Source organism: Grampus griseus, assembly GCF_964374135.1.
Source record: "Grampus griseus genome assembly, chromosome: 6".
Taxonomy (NCBI): domain Eukaryota; kingdom Metazoa; phylum Chordata; class Mammalia; order Artiodactyla; family Delphinidae; genus Grampus; species Grampus griseus.
The window spans coordinates 21,356,317-21,375,735 of NC_139000.1; the positions used below are offsets into that span (position 1 = coordinate 21,356,317).

At 41.2% G+C, this 19,419-nt stretch overlaps 1 protein-coding gene across 1 annotated transcript in view; it reads left to right on the forward strand.

Annotated features, from left to right (window-relative positions):
- The window catches only part of SUSD1 (sushi domain containing 1), a gene marked incomplete at its 3' end in the record, with an annotated part of 123,224 nt that overhangs the window by 44,982 nt on the left and 58,823 nt on the right, over positions 1-19,419 (forward strand). Inside the window, exons 7-10 of the mRNA XM_082656867.1 lie at positions 3,807-3,904; positions 4,523-4,709; positions 12,757-12,866; positions 16,513-16,705. Of these exons, the coding sequence (XP_082512993.1) occupies positions 3,807-3,904; positions 4,523-4,709; positions 12,757-12,866; positions 16,513-16,705 (588 nt within the window). The remainder of the gene's footprint in view (positions 1-3,806; positions 3,905-4,522; positions 4,710-12,756; positions 12,867-16,512; positions 16,706-19,419) is intronic.

Here is a 19,419-nt window from a genome sequence, read left to right on the forward strand (position 1 = left end):
TCACGGTTTTAAATCCAGTGCCCTGATTTCATCTTTTCACCTTTTTGCTGAATAGCTACTTCAGTGCAAAGGCTCTGGGCCATGGAGTCTGGCAGATCTAGTTTTGAATCCTGACTTCACTGCTTACTAGCTGTGTGACCTTTGGCAGGTTACTCAACTTCTCTAAGCCTTAGGCCTGTAAAATGGACACTATAATGTCAAATTCATGGTGTTATTTTGAAGATTAGATGAATGATACATTTAAAGTACCGTACATGCTATCTGGTCCATAGTAACAACTCAATAAATGTTCACTCGTTATTGATTTTATGATTGCCTCCTATGACTGCTGGGAAAATGTGATCAAATCTATAAAGACCTACGTATCAGTGTTTGATGTACTGTAATCCTGAGTAAAGGGTATCACATTCTTTCCTTGTGACCTCCAGTGTCTCTTTCAAAATACACCAGAGTTATCTTTCTAAAAAAAGAAGTCCCCCACACCATTGTAAAGCAATTATACCCCAATAAAGATGTTAAAAAAAAAAAAGGAAGTCCCCATCATCTTCCTGCTTTTAGCTCTCCAAGGCTCGTCGGAGTAAGTCTGCGCTTAGTCTAGCGAGCAGGTCTTCCCAAGTCTGATCCCTTCCTCTCTCTGCAACCTCGCTTCCCCTCTTTCCTCCTCCCCAGCACGTTACACGTCTCTGTCTGAATCTGCCACACCCTTTACGCTTGCAGGCATTGGACCTGCTGTTCTGTCTTCTGTCTTCCTCACTCTTCAGCCATTCAGCCCTGAAGGTCATGCCCCCCACGAAGCCGGCTTCCCCAGGTCTTGCAGTGAGAGTTGGTGGCTTCTTTCTCTATACCCTGTGGTACTTGTGTGCAACTTTGTCCTGATATTTATCAAGTTGTAATTTTTCTGCTTATATGTTTGCTCCCTCCATTAGAAGCCATGTTCCTGAGGGAAGGACTTCTGTTCTGATCATCGTCACAGCCCAGTGCCTGGCATGGGAGGACGCTTGGCATGCGATAATCGTTCAGTTAAGGGTCAGTGGTGAATAAAGTGCCCTGGAGTCAGTTCCAAAGAGAACTTCCAGAAATGTTTTCAGTTTTCGGTACTATTAGAATTAGGGCGCAGCCTCCCAAGTCATCTCTTTTAAAGGGGCAGCAGGGATATGGATGTTTAATAGCTGATACATTTATAACGAAGTCTTTCCAGCTGATTCGTAGACACCTGGAGGGAAAAGCAACCGGATTTTGTTATGCTACTCCTTGGGATGAAATATCTGACATCCCTAGAATCAGATCTGGGTCCCTCTGTGCAGAGAGCATGGCACAGCCTGGAGGCAGATAGCATTTTTGAGATGTTATTTGCAGTTGTCATAGTGAATGAGCAAAAAGGAAGAACAAGAAAGGAAACTTTCATGTTTCCTTTCTAACCTCTGCTTGGGTGGCAAAGAGGTCCCGAGTGGGAAGGAAATGTGCTTTACTGGCAACTCAGAGAGAAGGTGAGGGGTGGGATGTTTCCTTTTCCTTCTGGACCAGGGGGTGAGTATCAGAGGGATGTGGGAATGAGCAGAGGAATCTAGAACTCTAGGGCTTTGAAGGTCAGTGGAGAGGGAAAGGGCCAGGAGTATTTGGGGCTTGTTCAAGCTGATAAAAGACTGGTGCCAACATCATCATTATGCTACCCAAGGAGGTGAATGGATAGGTCTTTGCATCTATCAGGATACCCATGTCCACAACTGGAGTATTTCTTTGATTTCAAATTATCTGTGCTCCAGGGAGAAACATTGATGTAGAGACCCAGGGGTGCTTTAGACAGCCGTAGGTGATCCTCTGGTGTCTCTCCAGAAGTTTGCCTGTTTTCCTCTCTCTGCCTCCATTTATTCCCACTTATAGTCAGCTGACCTGGGCTTACCCAAGACCAGGTAATGTGTGACATAGAATCTCGGCAATGCTGCTGAAGGGATGATTTAGTAAAGATATAAACTCTTCCATAGGCAAAGAGAGCAGTAGACTAGGGTCTGTCTAAAGATAGTATTGGTTCTGAGTAGAGGAGAAATTAGTCAACCCTACAGGTGCCTGAGGTGCAGGCTCCCTTTCCCACTTGGAGGCTGAGAAGAGATTTACTAGAAGGGAAGGATGGGAGCTGAGATGAAGAGAGGAATCTTCTGGGGCGGAGACTTATCTTTCTCACCCTTCTTGATGGGAGTCTTACCTTGGGTTTCCCAGAAAGCAGGGCCTGAGGCAGAAGGCTTATATTTTTTTCATAATAGGGAGTGCTATCCCAGGAAGCAGGAGTGAGGGCTAAGGTGAGTAGAGCTGGGAAGGAAGCAGAGCCAGTGTAAGGACGCCTTGTTGCAGCCGTCTTCACTGAGTGCAAGTATTGCTCCATCAGTGCGACAGCGCCCTGAAAGGTCTTTGTAGGTCTGCCCTTCAAGGGGAAGAAAGATAAGGGGCAGACTTATCTAGTACCTCCTGTCCCCCAGGAGGTGTTAATTCCCCCCCACTTCCAGGTTGCATGTGCTAGGGTGTGCAGCAGGGAAGCTCCAGCATGGGAGACAAGACACGGTCATGGTGTCAAAGCCCATGCAGGGCTGGAACAAGGAACAGGAGAAGCTGAGAGGTTCTAGAACATCCACAAGGGATGTCTGATTCAGTGGGGAAGCTTGAATTTGGGCTGAGGAACATTCCTGTGTGGTGAGGTGATGATTCCCTTCTCCAGAGGTGATGGTTTGGTAACTTCTACCCGCAGGGAATTTTATTCCTTTTGATGTTGGTGTAAGTGAAATTTTTTTTTTTAATTTCCTTTTGGGATTGTTCCTTGCTAGTGGACAGAAATGCAATTGATTTTTGTACATTGACCTTGTATCCTGCAACCTGGCTGAACTCCTTTCTTAGCTTTGTGTGTGTGTGTGTGTGTGTGTGTGTGTGTGTGTGTGTGTGTGTGTGTGTGTATGTGAATTCCTTAGGATTCTTTATAGACAAGAGTATGTCAACTGCAAGTAAAAATGGTTTTACTTATCTGCAGGGAATTTATTAAATGGATAAAAAGCTAGATCCTTGCCCCCTTCCCATCTGGACAACTTCCTAGGTGGTTTACTAGGTTCATTGGAAACTGTGTTACCTCAGGAACCGAGGTCCTAATACTGTTTCCCACATTCCCAAATATATTACATGAAATACACACAGAATATATAAAAAAAGCAGAACAACTTGAAGAAATTAGTGGCTTCGGAATAAGTCAGGATTAAATAGCTTCAGTTAAAGGAGCTCTGGAAGTATCCAGCGACCTTGTGGAGAATTTATTTAGTTTACCCCAGCGGGTTACTCCTGAGGAATGGTCCCATGTGGTGATGCGTGTCATTTCCCTCTTGGGAACAGCAGTGACCTGGAAATAACGCTCCATCAGCTGGGTGGGATGAGGAAGCCGGAAGCTGATCTTACCTGTACAACTGCAGGGAAGATTCAGGGCTCAACTCTGGGCCGCTTTCTATCCCACAGGAGTGGAACACCAGTGGCATCCAGTGGCCTGTCAGACCAATCACAGGTTGGAATTCTCACCCATACTTAAGCAGGAATCTTTCCTTTTCCTCCAAATCAGGTAATGGGCCAAGCTCACTCATGGTGAAGTTAAATTGGGTGATGGCCTGGGGTAGCTTGAATTGCTGATTCGGTTTCTGAATCAGAGCATGAATGGTGATCATCAGAGAGACCAGCTGGGCAGATAAACTAAGTCATGCCCTCTAATGTGGTGGCCATTAGGGTTTTTCCAAAGCCCATCCATGCATTTTGTGAGTGGACTCTCTCTTTTTCTATTTTAGAAATAATTATAGAAATTAATGACGTGTCAGTGTTTAATAACACTTGTGTGAGGTGGCAAATAAACCCAGGAAGAATAAACTCCAAGATCGTATATGTGGTAAGTAAAGTGAGCTCCTTTTTCCTGCTAGGGCAGAAATGGTTACCATGGAAATAAGAGTAGGAGGGACTTGCTTCCGGAAGTGCTTCTCAATCTAATAGCTTTCAAATCCCATAGTCCTTTAAAAAAGTGAACAGAATTTTAAAGATATCTGGATTCTTTTATTTTACATTTTGAGTTTAGTCTATTTGTCATCCTCCATATATGTGTGTGGGATGTATTTATATTTGGCATCGTCATTATCGCTTGTTTGCAAGCTCTTGTATTTCACTCCCCCAGAACAAGCCTAGAAGCATCTGCTGCCTCGGTGACAGTCTGCAGTGAGCGGGTCTCAGGTTGTGTTGCCTCCATTGATCGCTGGTCATTTGAGTGCAGGATAGCACTCCCTGGAGATACTCCTCATTTTATGTTACTTCTCAGCATTTATGGATTACTGGGCTGATCAGATTTCATCATCAGATACCTGATAGCAGAGGTTTGCCCTATTTATCTCCCCTGGGGTGAGCAGTGCAGTATTAAAGGGAGTAGTAAGGGAGTAGGTTCCAGCACCACAAAAATCTCGCTTGTTTGTTTTAACTGAAGTCCTGGTGGGTTCTCTTGTCTTTTCCCCTCACAAAGATATACATAAAAGGACAACGGTTGGACCCCATGGAAACAGTTCATGAGGAGACAGTTAATTTGACCACAGACAACAGGACCCCGAAAGTGTGCCTAGATCTGTACCAGGGCACCAACTACACCATGCACATTTCTGTTGCCTCTCCCAGACGCTCTGTGCCAGCCATCATTGAGTTCCAGACAGCTGGTAGGTGGAGGTGAAGTCTCATTTCCTCCTAGAAAATGCTAAGCACAGGATGTGGGAAAATGTGCTTCAGAATCTACTGGTCAGGAGAGTTCACGGTTGCTTTCTGAGATTTGTAGCCAGGGGATTAATTGCTCTAGGCTCAGAACCAGAGCGGGTCTGGTAGGAGAGATTCCTCTCCTATTGATGCCAGGCTGAATGGTCACTGATGTATTGATTCTCAGCTGCGTCCTCTGGTTGACGTGGAAGGTAATAAGGCATTTAAAAGAGGAGAACAGTAGGTGATGATGCAGTCCATTTCAGTTATCCAAGGCAATAGAGGGTAGCCACATGGCTTATCTTTGGTAGGAAACTCAAAAGTCATTCACTCTTGCCTATGGTAAAGGTGGAGCCAGGCAGGCTGACCCAGGAGCTGTGCTCCAGGATGGGAACTGACCCTAGGACTGATTGGGGGTGGAGAACCGAGCTGAGAGTGGGCAGGTGGAGAGGGGGAGGCAGCCTTAGGATGCAGGAGGGTAGATGTGGGGTGAAAAGAGGCGTGGACAAGAAGGAGCTTCAAGAAGTCATAATAAACCCCAATGCACATAGTTATCACATGGATTTTTATATCATCATGACAATTACAGTAAGTTTTTTTTTTCCATAATTCTGGTTGTGGGGTGTCAGGACTAATTAAACTCCTAATAAGCAAACCTTGAAAAGCCATTGGTGTCATTTATTATTTTGGATGAGTTGAGGTAGTTCTCAACTAGCTATTTGATGTCCTAATTAAGAAAACTCAACCTTTAGGTGTTGCTGCCACTAGGAACTGGGAAGTAACATGGATGTTGCAGAAATAATTGAAGTCTGCCAGTCTTAACAATATCAAGCCAACTATGAAATTATACAAAATAGGTCTCAGGGTACTTGTATATAAATAAAACAAAATGATTTATTTCTAAGTAAATACTAGGTAGGGAAAGATATTGTCAAATTAATATAGTAACTAGAGAAAGTTGTTCAAAGTTAAAAATAAACTACTGTGGATTTATTAGGAATATGTCTTCTTTGAAAGAGCATCCCAGGACTCCAAACTCATCTGTCTCTGTTCAGTCAGAATGAGAGCTTGCTGTTCAGTGTCAGCTGTTTTTACTAATATCCTCTTCAACCTCTTCAAGTTAATTTCCACTGAGAAAAGCGTGGCCTTTTGGGTCAGACATACCCGGATTTGCATCTTAACTCTGCTGCTTAAGAGTTGGGTGACCATGACTGAGTTTTTTAATGTCGCCAGACCTCCTTCCTCTGTCTGAGATGTTAAATGGAATTGGATTAAATTTGCAAATTAACCTAGTGAGAATTGGGATTTATATTGAATTATTCCAACTGGGAACAAGGTATGTTTCTACATTTACTCCCTATCTACTCAAATTTTGTCTTTGCTGTTTCCTTATGCACTCTTGTGAAGCTCTGTCATTCCCGCCTCTCTATCCTGCACAGTTAGCCATCTGATTTCATTATTAGCGTTATGCTAGTTCTCTTTATATGAATTGGGAAGTTTTCCATATTTTTTATACCTTGGAAAAGTTTATATCACTTTAGAATTATCCCCTTCCCTTAAAGTTGGACGCATTGCTCTTAATATTATTTAAGTTTCACCCCTTTGAGAGATGATTCTTTGATAACTTTGTCAGTTTCTTTTATGTTTTTTGGGATCTGTTTATGTTTCTTACATTTTCTTGAGTCAATTTTTATAATTTGTACTTTCCTAAGAAACGTCCATTTCGCTGTGATTTTAAATATATTGGCAGATATATTGGCAGAATGTCACATGGAATATTTGTTTACAACTCCTCTGGGGTTACAGATTATATAACCCCAGGTTATTTTGATTTGTAGTTTTGTGTTTCTCTCTTTTTAACACTTGATCTGCTTCGCTTGGGTTGTCTGTTTTATTACTGTTGTTTTCCCCAAAGAGTAATCTCTTGGGTTTTTAAATTGTTTTTCTTTCTCTGTCTTATTAATTTCTCCCCTTATTTTTTTTATTATTTCCTTCTCCCTAGTTCTCTTAACTTCATTATATTGTTCTATTACTAAATTCTTGAGTTGAATGCATAGTTCAACTTATTTCCATTATTTTCTGTTTGATAATAAAAGCCTTCAGTGCTTCTTTCTCCCTTCCGGATTTGAGCTTTGCCAGAATTCTTTAGGCATTTATACATGTTGTCTTTATCTTTACTTTCAAGACATGGTATAATTGCTATTCTGATTTTCCCTTGATCAAAGAATTATTTATGAGGGTGTTAATATATGTTCTCTTTATTTTTACTTTACTTTATTATATACTTGCTATTTTTTATTTATATATTTATTATTTTTTGGCTGCATTGAGTCTTTGTTGCTGCGTGTGGACTTTCTCTAGTTGTGGCGAGCAGGGGCTACTCTTCGTTGCAGTGTGCAGGCTTCTCATTGCGGTGGCTTCTCTTGTTCTGGAGCATGGGCTCTAGGCGCATGGGCTTCAGTAGTTGTGGCACATGGGCTCAGTAGTTGTGGCACACAGGGGCTTAGTTGCTCTGCAGCATGTGGGATCTTCCTGGACCAGGGCTTGAACCTGTGTCCCCTGCATTGGCAGGCAGATTCTTAACCACTGCGCCACCAGGGAAGTCCCTACTTGCTAGTTTGATTTCCTCATTGATTGAAGGGTTAATTATGTGTGTTATCAAGTGGTAGGTTTAAAATATTTTTAACATTTACACTTTGTTGTTGATTTCTAGTTTTTTTTTTTTACATTTTAGTATTCTTTGTGGGTAATTTATCAACATTTTCTTGGGGCTTACTATTTGACAAAGTTTTGTGATAATAGGTAGAGTGTTTGCTTGTAAGGTAAGATCTAGTCTTAAATCAGCTCTAGTAGTAAGGTTTTTCAGGACTTATGTTTTTGTTGTCGTTACTGTTCTTTGCTTACTTGGATTGCCATTCTTCTCAGTTTCTCTTAGAAATTCTAATTGTTTTGTTTCACACATTTTGATGTTATGATATTTATGTTCATGATTGATATCTTTTTTTTTTTTTTTTTTTTTTTGCGGTACGTGGGCCTCTCACTGTTGCGGCCTCTCCCGTTGCGGAGCACAGGCTCCAGACGCACAGGCTCAGTGGCCATGGCTCACGGGCCTAGCCGCTCTGCGGCACATGGGATCTTCCCGGACCCGGGCACGAACCCATGTCTCCTGCATCGGCAGGCGGACTCTCAACCACTGCGCCACCAGGGAAGCCCCGTGATTGATATCTTAACTGTAGATTCTAACTTCCACTATTAAGAAGTGGCTCACTTTAGCCTATTTAATTTTTTTTTTTTGCCCCGATTTTCTTGATTTCTTTGTGCTCTATTTGCATGATATGCCTTTGCTCCCCTTTTGTTCTTCTTAAAAGCTATCTGGATAACATTGCTATAGATGTACTCTAGGAGACAGCATATGTTGCAAACCTTTTTGAGAAAAATAGTAGTTAAGCAATTTACATTAGTGTTGTTTGTGATATGGTTTTCCTTCCTTCTGTCATCTTAATTTTTTCTCTTTTTTATGCTATGTTGTTATGTCCATTGTTTTCTCTTTTTGCTGCACGGATTTTCTTTTTTTTTTTTTTTTGCGGTATGCAGGCCTCTCACTGTTGTGGCCTCTCCTGTTGCGGAGCACAGGCTCCAGACGCGCAGGCTCAGTGGCCATGGCTCACGGGCCTAGCCACTCTGTGGCATGTGGGATCTTCCCGGACTGGGGCACAAACCCGTGTCCCCTGCATCGGCAGGCGGACTCTCAACCAGTGCAGCACCAGGGAAGCCCCAGATTTTCTTTTTTCAGTGATTCAGACAGTATAGATTTTGCTTTTATTCTGCATTACACATTAAAAAACAAAAATAAAAAAATCCTATTTGAATGTGTATTTCTCTTATTGCCTGTGTTGACTGAAATAATGTTAACTTCTCCCCCAGTAAGATAAGGAAGTTAGCATTCTTTACTTCCTTTTACTCCTTCCCCTTTTGCTTCCCTTATGTTATCGGTTTAATACAGCATTTTATTGCCGGCTTCTTATTTTTAATTATTTTTAACATGTACTACATCTTTAAAGGATTCAGTTTTATATTAATTTATAGCAATATTCATAAAAATTATTTAAATAGGTATATGTTTTAATAGTTTCAGTGTTTACTACCAGTTCTTTCACACCAAAGTCTCTTTGTCTTTCTCTGTATTTTTATTTCTCTCTCTGAACAGTGATTTCTATCTTCTTACTGAGGAATGGGATATTTCTGAGCCCAGGATTATCTGAGAATATCCTTTTGTTGTCTTCACAAGTGAATAGGAACTTGATTGAAGATAAAATTCTTGGGCCAAAACCTTTGTTGTCAGAATTCTGGTGGCATTTCACATTGGCTTTGGGAATTCAAAGTTTTGAAAGAGGAATTTGAAAGTGTGATTTAAAAAAAAAAATCCTATGTAGACAATCTGATTTTTCAGCCTGGATATCATAGAAGCTTTCTTTATGTGCAAAGTTCAAGACTTTAATCATTTACTCATGCACATGGTAAATGTTTATTCACCACTTACTATGTGTTTGACATTGTTCTAGGCATCAGGAATTCAATAGTGAATGAGACAGGAGTCCTTTCTTTCATGAAATTTCAGTCATGGGTTATATACATGTTAATGTTTTTCACAAAGTTTTCCTAGTACCCTGTGAGGTTTTGGATCTTCAAATTTCAATCTATCTACACATTAGGAATATTTTCTTTCATTAAATCTCTGATTATTGTTTTTGTTTGTTTGTTTTTGCTCTTCAAATACTCCTATGTGGAATTCCTTGTCTGTCTGCATTGGTCTTCTATTTTCTCTTTTTTTATATCCGTGCCTTTTTCCTTTGCCTTCTGTGAGTATGTAGCAAGTTTGTTCTCTATATGCATTTATGCATATATGCATTGACATTTCTTTTTTTTAGATTAATTAATTAACTAGTTAATTAATTTTTTGGCTGCGTTGGGTCTTCGTTGCTTCACGCAGGCTTTCTCTAGTTGCGGCGAGTGGGGGCTACTCTTTGTTGCGGTGCCTGGGCTTCTCATTGCGGTGGCTTCTCTTGTTGCAGAGCATGGGCTCTAGGTGCATGGGCTTCAGTAGTTGTGGCACGCAGGCTCAGTAGTTGTGGCTCACGGTCTTTAGAGCACAGGTTTAGTAGTTGTGGCGCACGGGCTTAGTTGCTCCATGACATGTGGGATCTTCCCGGACCAGGGCTTGAACCTGTGTCCCCTGCATTGGCAGGCGGATTCTTAACCACTGCACCACCAGAGAAGTCCCTGCATTGACATTTCTGATGCACTTTAAATTCTGTAGTTGCACTTTCATTTCTTTTTGTCTCTTCTAGTTTCCTTTTTATTTCTGCCTGTCTCAACCAGCTTCGTCTCTGCTATCACATTCTCTTACATCTCATCCTTAATCTGTTTGAATCATCTTTAAAATTTTTTTACTGAAAGTACAGAACAGATGTTGCTGAATTTTACCATTATTTTGCTCACTATTTTTTTTCAACAGTGTTCATTCTTTGCCTTCTAGGTGCGATCTCCCTCTTCTTCTTTGTAAAATCATTTCATGGGCTTCCCCCCTCCCTTTCTATATTATTTATCCTTGGAAGATAAAAGTTTTATTTAGGTTTGATATTTCCCTCATAATAAAATGGATGGCATTCCCTTTGATCTTACTTTTTATTGGATGATATTGGTATGCTTATCTCAGATCTCATCTTGAAGGATTTACTGCTGGTTGGATGATCCAGTATCCTTTGGAGAGCAGCTGTGAGAAAACCTACTGCCCCAAGTTTTATTTCTGAGCACTTTGCTATCTTGATTGGTGAAGCTGTAGCTCTTGGGCCAGCTCAGCATTGCCTGGCTTCATTATGGTGCTATAGCCTACAGAGGCAGGAAGGAACCAAGTCTCTCCTTTTGCCAACCCAGGTTGTCTGTCAGGTGGAACCTCCAGGTCCCTAGGCCTCCCCTTAGAAGTCCTTCCCTGTTACTGATCTCCAATGTGCTAAGGAAAGGCTATTATTATTAGAAGTAGAAATAGTGATAGCAGAGTATATAACCCTGGGTGCCTATCAGAATTGCCTGGTGAAGTAAAACAAAAAACAAAAACCCCACAGATGTCCAAGCTTTGCTTTAGATCTGCCATGTCTGGGTGAGGCTGATGTGCATTTAGGATTGGGAACCCGCAGGCTAAAGGGCTCCAGCTGGAGCAGTCCTGTGGCCTATCCTTGCTTCCAGCCCCTACCTCTATGGGCACCAGTCCTCCCCTATTCCTTCCTTTGAGATTTTGGAACCCTGCTCCTTTGCTTGGAAGGCATGTTGCTTAGAGCTCTCAGCATCTTTCTTTACCTAGTCTCTTCCACATTGTGCTAAGCAGAAATATCTTCATGTTTCTGCCTTATGGATAGCAGTCAATCCTTCTTTCCAACCCAGATGCAAATTTTGACCCATTTTCACTCTTCGCAGTCACTTCTGTCAGGGTTGGAGGTGGGAAGTGGGAGCCAGATGCTTTTGTTTTCAGACTATAATGGCTATAAGTGGGAAAATCATACTGAGATGGGAACTCTGCAGACAATACTTCTGCTTTATGCTCTGTTTGTGTACAGACATAAACTATATGTGGTATTTCTCACATACATATATTTGGTATACCTCAAAATCATGTGCGTACATGGGGAAATTTTTGTTTCTGGTGTCCTTATGAAATCTTGAAAATGAAAGCTGTGAAGATAACGGAGAGCACATTGTGATAGGTCTTCAAATTCTCTCTCATAACCATATCTTACATTTTCCAGTTATAGCTAACCAAGAATATTTTCTCCCACGGCTAATTGCCTGGTGCTGCCTATGTCAGTGATATTTAAAATGCTGTGGACAGTTCCAATTTTGAGTAGAATAATTTATTGTTATCATTATTACTTCTTAGGTAGCAAAGACTCCCGTGGGAGAAATATAACTATCTTATAGTAATAAAAAGCTTCTCTCTGTAGACATTTAACTTTTTCTCATTTGTAGAAAATGCACAGACCTGTTTGTTAGGAAATTTGCTTTTCCTTGAAAATTAGCCATGGTACTACTAGACTCTCTGTGGGTTCTTTAATTCATTAGTAACAAATTTTTTCTTCTTCTTCTTCTTTTTTTTCATTTCCTGTATTAAGGAAATAGAACATCAAAGGAATGAATTAGGCTGCAGGAGGCATGAAATGACTTTTTTTCTATATAGCAATGCAAATATATCAGCTCTCTGATTATTTCATTGCCTCATCTGAGTAGCTCTTGAAATACTGTCTGCTGTGAGAATAAACATCTTCCCTGGTCATCTACTTTCTGGTCATCTTCTAGGTTGGAAACACCTGCTCTGAGAGTTCTAATCCTTGACCTTTGACTTTTATTCAGCTTTTTCCTTATTCTCAGACTTTCTGGCTATTGATATACTTACCTTCATGACATTTTACTTATGGACCATCCAAGTGATAGAATTAACTCTCTAAAAATCTCACAGCCTTGTTAGTTTACAACAGTGTTTTTGCGGTACGTGGGCCTCTCACTGCTGTGGCCTCTCCCGTTGCGGAGCACAGGCTCCGGACGCGCAGGCTCAGTGGCCATGGCTCACAGGCCCAGCTGCTCCGCACCACGTGGGATCTTCCCGGACCGGGGCATGAACCCGTGTCCCCTGCATTGGGAGGCGGACTCTCAACCACTGCACCACCAGGGAAGCCCTACAACAGTTTTAAAATATGCATTATTTCATTTGATTCAACAGCCTATGATATAAGAAAAGCAGACCTGATTACTTGATTCCACAAATAAGGTAACTGAGGTTCAGAGGGGTTAGGTGACTTAGCTAAGGTCATGCAATTAAGAAGTTGTAGAGCTAGGACTTGAAGCCAGATTTGATGCTTCTGCTGTTAAACACTCTGTTGGCTCTCGGAGTTTCAGTTGTCCTTGGCCATGGTATGTTTTGCTAAGAAGATGTAACCTTTCCCTGTGTTCTCTCTTATCTTTTAGGTGATGATCTCTTAGAAGATGACAGGATTTTCAATATTTCAGTACTTAATGAAGCTTGTTTGAAATTGAACAGGCATTCTAGGAAAGTTGGATCAGAACGAATGTACCAAGTAAGAAGATCTCTTATGCTATTCGTTAATGAATTGTGTCACTTAAAACTTTGGGTACTCTCCAAGTGGGGATCCAGAGTATTTAAAAACACTAATGGAATGAACATCTAGATTGTTTGATTTTTGTTTCTGGAGATGGATGTGAGATGGCTGCAAGTGAGGGACTAAATTGAAGGAAGACACTGTTGGGTGATTTGCTCTCATTTTCTCTGTCTGGTATTTCACATGTCTTATATTTTATTTTGGTTCATTTATAGTTGCAGCTTATTTTGTCATCAAATTCACACTCGGATGTGGGTTTTTAAGAAACTTATTGCAGGGCTCTTGGTCCTCACTTAACTTGAATTTATAAACATCACAAATCTCAAGTAAAATTATAAGTATATTCAGGCAGGAACTGAAATTTATTATTTTTGTATCATTTTTAGTGCCTAGCAAATCATCTGACAGAGAGTAGACTAAGTAAGTATTAAATTAGAATTAATTCATTAGCCATTTACCAAAAGAATATCATGTATTAGGACCTGGAAGTTCTATTCGAACTAATATAAACATACAAGTAAACAGACAACTACAATATGGTGTAATGAGAGCTTTGATAAAAAGTAAATAAATGGAATAGGAGACTGTATGTATGTGTATATATGTCCGGGTACAATTTTTTAAAAAATATATTTACTTGGCTGCACTGAGTCTTAGTTGCAGCATGCAGGATCTAGTTCCCTGACCAGGGATCAAACCTGGGCCCCCTGCATTGGGAGCGCAGAGTCTTAACCACTGGCCCACCAGGGAAGTCCCCATGTCCAGGTACAATTTTTTAACAAGAAACAAAAACATTGCAGAGTCATAAACAGTAAGTAGGAATTAACCAGATAAAAGATGTTGGATGAGGTGAAGAAGGGCAGTGTGGACAAGTCGAGTAGCTTATTGGATAATTGAGAATGTGGCTTTCTTGGGGAACAGAGAAAGCAAGGGGAGGAGGAGGAGATGAGGCAAAAATCTGAATAGCGATCATCCCTGTATCCCGTACTTTTAAGCTTGGATCTTATTTTTTATGTCTATATGGAGGCACTGGAGGATTTTAAGCAGGTGAGTGAAATATTCAAATTTTAATATTGGAAAGAACACTGGACCTAGAAATATATTCAGGTACCCAAATAACTTAATATAAAACAAAGATGATTTTTCGAATGGGTACAGAAATAAATGGTTCTGGGACAACTGGTTAACTACTTGGTTAAGAAGATAAATGATTCTCACTTCATGTCCTACACTAAAATGATTAAAGAGTTCAACTGAAAAAAAATTGCTATTTTTTAATATGTTAGACGAAGGTTAATTTAAGTAACATGTGAAACACTCTTAACAAATCCATTGGAAGGAAGTGAACATTCAAAGGCAGTTTGCAAAAGAGAATATAGATACTGCCAAAACACACATGAATACACACATGAAAAGAATTTTTAAATCATGAGACACCATGATTTTTCTGTAAACCTGGAGAAAGTACTACTACACACAGCCGTGGGCCCTTAAATTGGCATGACTTTTCTGGAATAGTTATTTGTTAGGATCCATAAACTTCCACAAGTGTACTATAATTAATTATTCAAACATACACAGAAAGATTAAACTGTTCTCCGAAGCTTTATTTATAATAGGGGAAATTGGAAACAAGTGTCCATCAATAGGGATTTGGTTAAATAAATAATCATACATTTATTGGATAGAACACTATGCAGACATGAAATACCTTCTGCTTCCCACTGGACAATATTTGTTGTTCAATATTCCCATTGAAATTGTCTCTTTTTCTCCTGTTGGTCTGAGCCTTCTCAGTCTCTTTCACAAGTTAAATCTGATTACCCCCAAGGTTGTGCCTTCCCTGTTCTCTTGTCCTTCTATACCCGTCTTTGGTTGTCTTACCCATTCTCTTGACCATCTCCATGCTGAAGACTCCTAAATCGATTTCTTTAGGGCTAATCTGCTCTCTAAGCTCTGGGCCCTGTACCCCCCAAAAGGCTCCTGTGCTCCCTTTAGCACTGTGTCTTCACATAGGTGACTCTCCTACCTGCAAAGCCCTTCCCTCCTTTACCTGGATAACTCCTACTCGTCCTTCAGTGCTCAGCTCAGTCATCTCCCTGGCGGGAGGCCTTCACTGACCTCCTCCCCCAAACGCTGTCCCTGCTCTGAATTGTTTTTCCTACCCTTACTTTTCACATCCCCAACTCACCTGGTTAATGCTAATTTCTCTTTCGGTCCACAATTAAGATGAGGAAACCTTCCCTGATCCTCCAGCTTCATGTACTCCTCCAGCTTCATGTATTATAACACTTATCCCTGGGTATTTTATTTGCCTAGATACTTACCTGTGAGTTCCTTGAGGTTAGGACCTGTATCTTATTTACTATTGTATAACCAACACTGTATACTCTGGCTGGTAAATAATAGGCAGTCTGTCTATTTATAGAATGAATTAATGATAGAGAAAAACTTTCTAATATGTTTTTAAGTAAAAGGACTATATTATAAAATCGTACAGAGAGTGTGATCCAAATTTCATTAACTAGAAAGTAATTTTTCGTTTATAGACTGAACTACGTGTAGTTTAGGATGAGACTGACTTTCTATAGAAATGCAGCCTCCATAGTTGTGAGGTTTTTCTCCAGCAGAGGGCAGCAGTCTGAATGCAGAAGTGGTGAAGTCAAACATCTGGATTGGCCCAGGGCTTTGAGTTTTCAAGAATGGGTGAAATTGAGAACAAAGCGGCAAGTGTGTTGAGGGTATCAGGCAAAGAGAATGGTGGAAGTGATAGACAATGGTATCCAAGATAGGTGGGAAGATGAGGATGGGGGTGTTAAAATAGTGGTAGAAAATCTTGAGTGGGGAAATCTTGGGGGATATCCTGAGAGAGATCAGACTGAGTGGGAATGAGTGGTCCAGAAGAACAAGGGATTGTGAGATCTTGGTGGAGCAGCTCAGAGGATGACAGTCAAGGATGTGGCGGTGGATGTGGGAAGCTGAAGCAGAGTGGAGGAACTTCACAGCACTGAACCCAAGCAACTCTGAGGCCAAGTTTTGATGGTTTACCTATAAGGACCTTTATATTACCCAAGAGAATGCTAGGAATTGGGGGAGAGAGGAATCTCCCAAACAGACCAAGAACTGTTTTCTAGAACCCTAATAGGAAGGCTCCAGTGAAGTACCATGACTCAGTTTCTTTGCATGCATAATTTGGGGTAGTCCTCATACAGTGTAAAAAGTCTGTTCCATGAGGCTTGTCTGTGGATTCCTTATGAATGAAAAAAAATGAAAAGAATTTTTCCCAGTAACTCCAGTACAGTCTCCTTCACCTGGGAAGGCTCAAGGGGTTACTTTAGGATAGCCTGACACTTTGTCCATCTGAGATGTAGTTATGCATTTTAAGCTTAGTCTTATAGCTGGTTGAGAGGGAGGTTGAATAGGGTACGTAGGGTAGCTTTGTAAAGTTCTTGTCCAGTTTAGCCTGCTATTGTATTAAAAATAATTCTGTGTGGGTGAGGACAAGTAGAAGGAACCTTCCTGCTTTCTTTCCATTTTGCTTATAGTCTAGACATCTGCAAGCCAAATGAATTTAATGCATCACTTTCTTTTAATCTCACGACAGTTTAAAGTTCTAGGTCAAAGGCGGTATCTGAATAATTTTTATCACGCAACATCATTTAACTTCACAACGAGGGAACAAACCGCAGTGGTGTGTTTAGATCTGTATCCAGCAACTGAGTACACAGTGAATGTCACCCTCCTGGGATCTCCCGAGCAGCGCTCAGTGCAAATAACAATGACAACCGCACCAGCAGGTGGGTGTAGATGTCTTTCTGTTTGGTATCTTAAGACAACAAGTTAAATATGTGTATTGAACTGTACAACATGGGGCAGCATAAAGAATGATAGTCTCAGAGTCAAGAGACCTGGGTTCTAGTTCTAACAAACTACCAATGTTTTCTGGGGCACAGTGTCCCTGAATCTTACCACCTCTCCCCTTTCCCACTTGGGTTCAGGCTCAGAGACGGTACAGACCAGGAGTGGACTGCTTTACTCAGGAATTCCTAGGAGTGATGGATTGAGAATACTGTAAGGCTTCCTATCTCTCACTTCCAATTTAAGACAGCTGAACCCTAAGGGTAGTCATTATGGGCAACTAGAACTAACTTCCAGGAGATCAGAAATGTGAGCTGCAGTGTGTTGGACATGGGTAGGACAAGGAGGCCACCTGACAGCGCCGTACGAGCACATTAACCCGACACAGAGAACAGTGACCTAAAGCAGGTCAGGCTGTTGCTTCTGTTGCTTGCAAGGAAGCCAAATAGAGGTGGCTGTGTCAACTCCACAGCCCTCCCTGGTGGGGAGGGATGCAGAAGTCTCTACCATTTCTTTTGTTCTTTCATCAGTTGGGTTGCTTTTTTTAAAAAAAATATTTATTTATTTATTTATTCGGTTGTGCTGGGTCTTAGTTGTGGCTCACGGGCTCCTTAGTTGTGGCATGCGAACTCTTAGTTGCTGCATGCATGTGGGATCTAGCTCCCTGACCAGGAATGGAACCTGGGCCCCCTGCGTTGGGAACATGGCGTCTTAACCACTGTGCCACCAGGGAAGTCCCTCATCGGTTGGGTTTAATGGACAAATTTCTGGGCAACCATTGAAAGAAAACAGTAGAATAAGATAGGTCTCGCTCCTACCTTCCTGAGGCCTTTATCCTGTTCACCGACTGATCTTTGTGGGTCAGTAGTGGGCACGTTGGTCTTTGTCCTTGGAAGGCTCTGAAATGCAGTAGACACAAATGAGGGCCATGCAGCACCGGAGGCTGAAAATTCACTCTTTATTGGATTTTTCATCTCAGATTGTGCCTTGTATCAGCAGAGGTTGCACGATGAAGACCTCCTGACAGCATAAACCTAGCCCCCATTATTCTGTGAGCTACAGAATAATGCTCACAATTTGAATATGCATTTCCTCCAATTATTAAATCCTCAGAGAAATTAAAGTCTAAAAATAACACCCACCTCTCCCTGTAAATTAACGTGTAAAGGCACTCAAGTCCTAGGTTCTTTCCTCCCCAGTGCCTTCTCTGCTAAGCCTCCATTAGAGTGGCCTCCCTGAGACAGCGAGTGTGTTCTAACTGTTACATCCTATAAATCTTTTTTTTTGTAGTAGATGTTACTTCTTAGGTACCTCCAAAGTTGAATTAATCTTGTTCCAAGTTTCATTGTCCCATTTCTCAACATGAGTCCCAGAGATACAAAACTTAGAAAAGCAAAGTTCTGTGATAGTTATACAACGCTGTGAATGTACTAAACATCACTGAATTGTATACTGTAAAGTGGTTAATTTTATGTTGTGTGAATTGCATCTCAATTAAAAAAGAAAAGCCAATGGCTTAGATACGTTCTTCTTGCACCTGGGCCTCAGTTACCTTCTGAGTGATTCGTACGTGACGCACTGCAAGTAAAATGTTTAGAACGGTTCCTAGTATATAATAATGATGATGACAATACCGGCTTTGTTTATTGATCACGGAGGATGTCCAGGAATTTTTCAAAGCGCTATCCTTCGGTCAATCCAAACCTACCCAACCTTTTGAGGAAGGCATTATTTTATTCCCATTTTACAGATTAAGGATCATGAGGCACAGAGAAGTTAAGCAACTTGCCCAAGATCACACAGAGTGAGATGTACAACTGGGATTTGAATACAAGCATTCTGGCTCCAGGGCCCTCATTTTTAATCAGTACATCTACTGATTTTTACTAAATATTTAGTGCTTAAAAAGAAAAAAAAGGAAAATTTTGTTCCTAGAACCTAGTGCATAAGTCAGTCTGGACCCATCTTGCTTTTTTCAACCTTGGACCGTGAGCAAAAACTTCAAATGCCGTGGATGTGTAAATGCATTCGTTTAATAAGTGTTCATTTCTTATCTACTGTGTGTCAGGCAGGTTCTGATAGCTGACAAGGTAGCAGCAATAAACCAGACTCAGCTGTCATGGGGTTGGAGTCAGGAGGTTGGAGAGGAGACAGATAAACAAGTAAGGAAATATATGTTAGGTGGGGCTAAGTGGTAAGATGAAGAATAAAGCTTGGCCAAGGGAGTGTCAATTGATGGTCAGGGAAGGCCTCTATTATAAAGAGACATGTAAGCACAGGTCTGAAGGAAGTGAGGGGGAACACCAAATGACAGGCATGTCCTTGGCATGTTCTGGGAACATCAAGGGAGCCAGCGTGGCTGGAGCAGAGTGAGCTGGAGAAAGTGGTGGGAGATGAAGTCTTAGCTTCAGTATAACGAGGGGGGCATGGTGTCAAGTTCAGAAAGTGAGACTATTGTTACCTCCTCCTTTGCAATGTGGACCCCAGATTATCAGTAGTGCGTATAATCTAGCATGTGATGTGACGGCCTCTATAGGTTACTCAGCTGTCTGAAGTCCACCCCCTGTGAATTTCAACTTAATTTGGGAAATCTCTTCTCTTGAGGTTACTGGATTCAGTCTGACACCAGGCTTCCCATCTGTTGTGGGGGAAG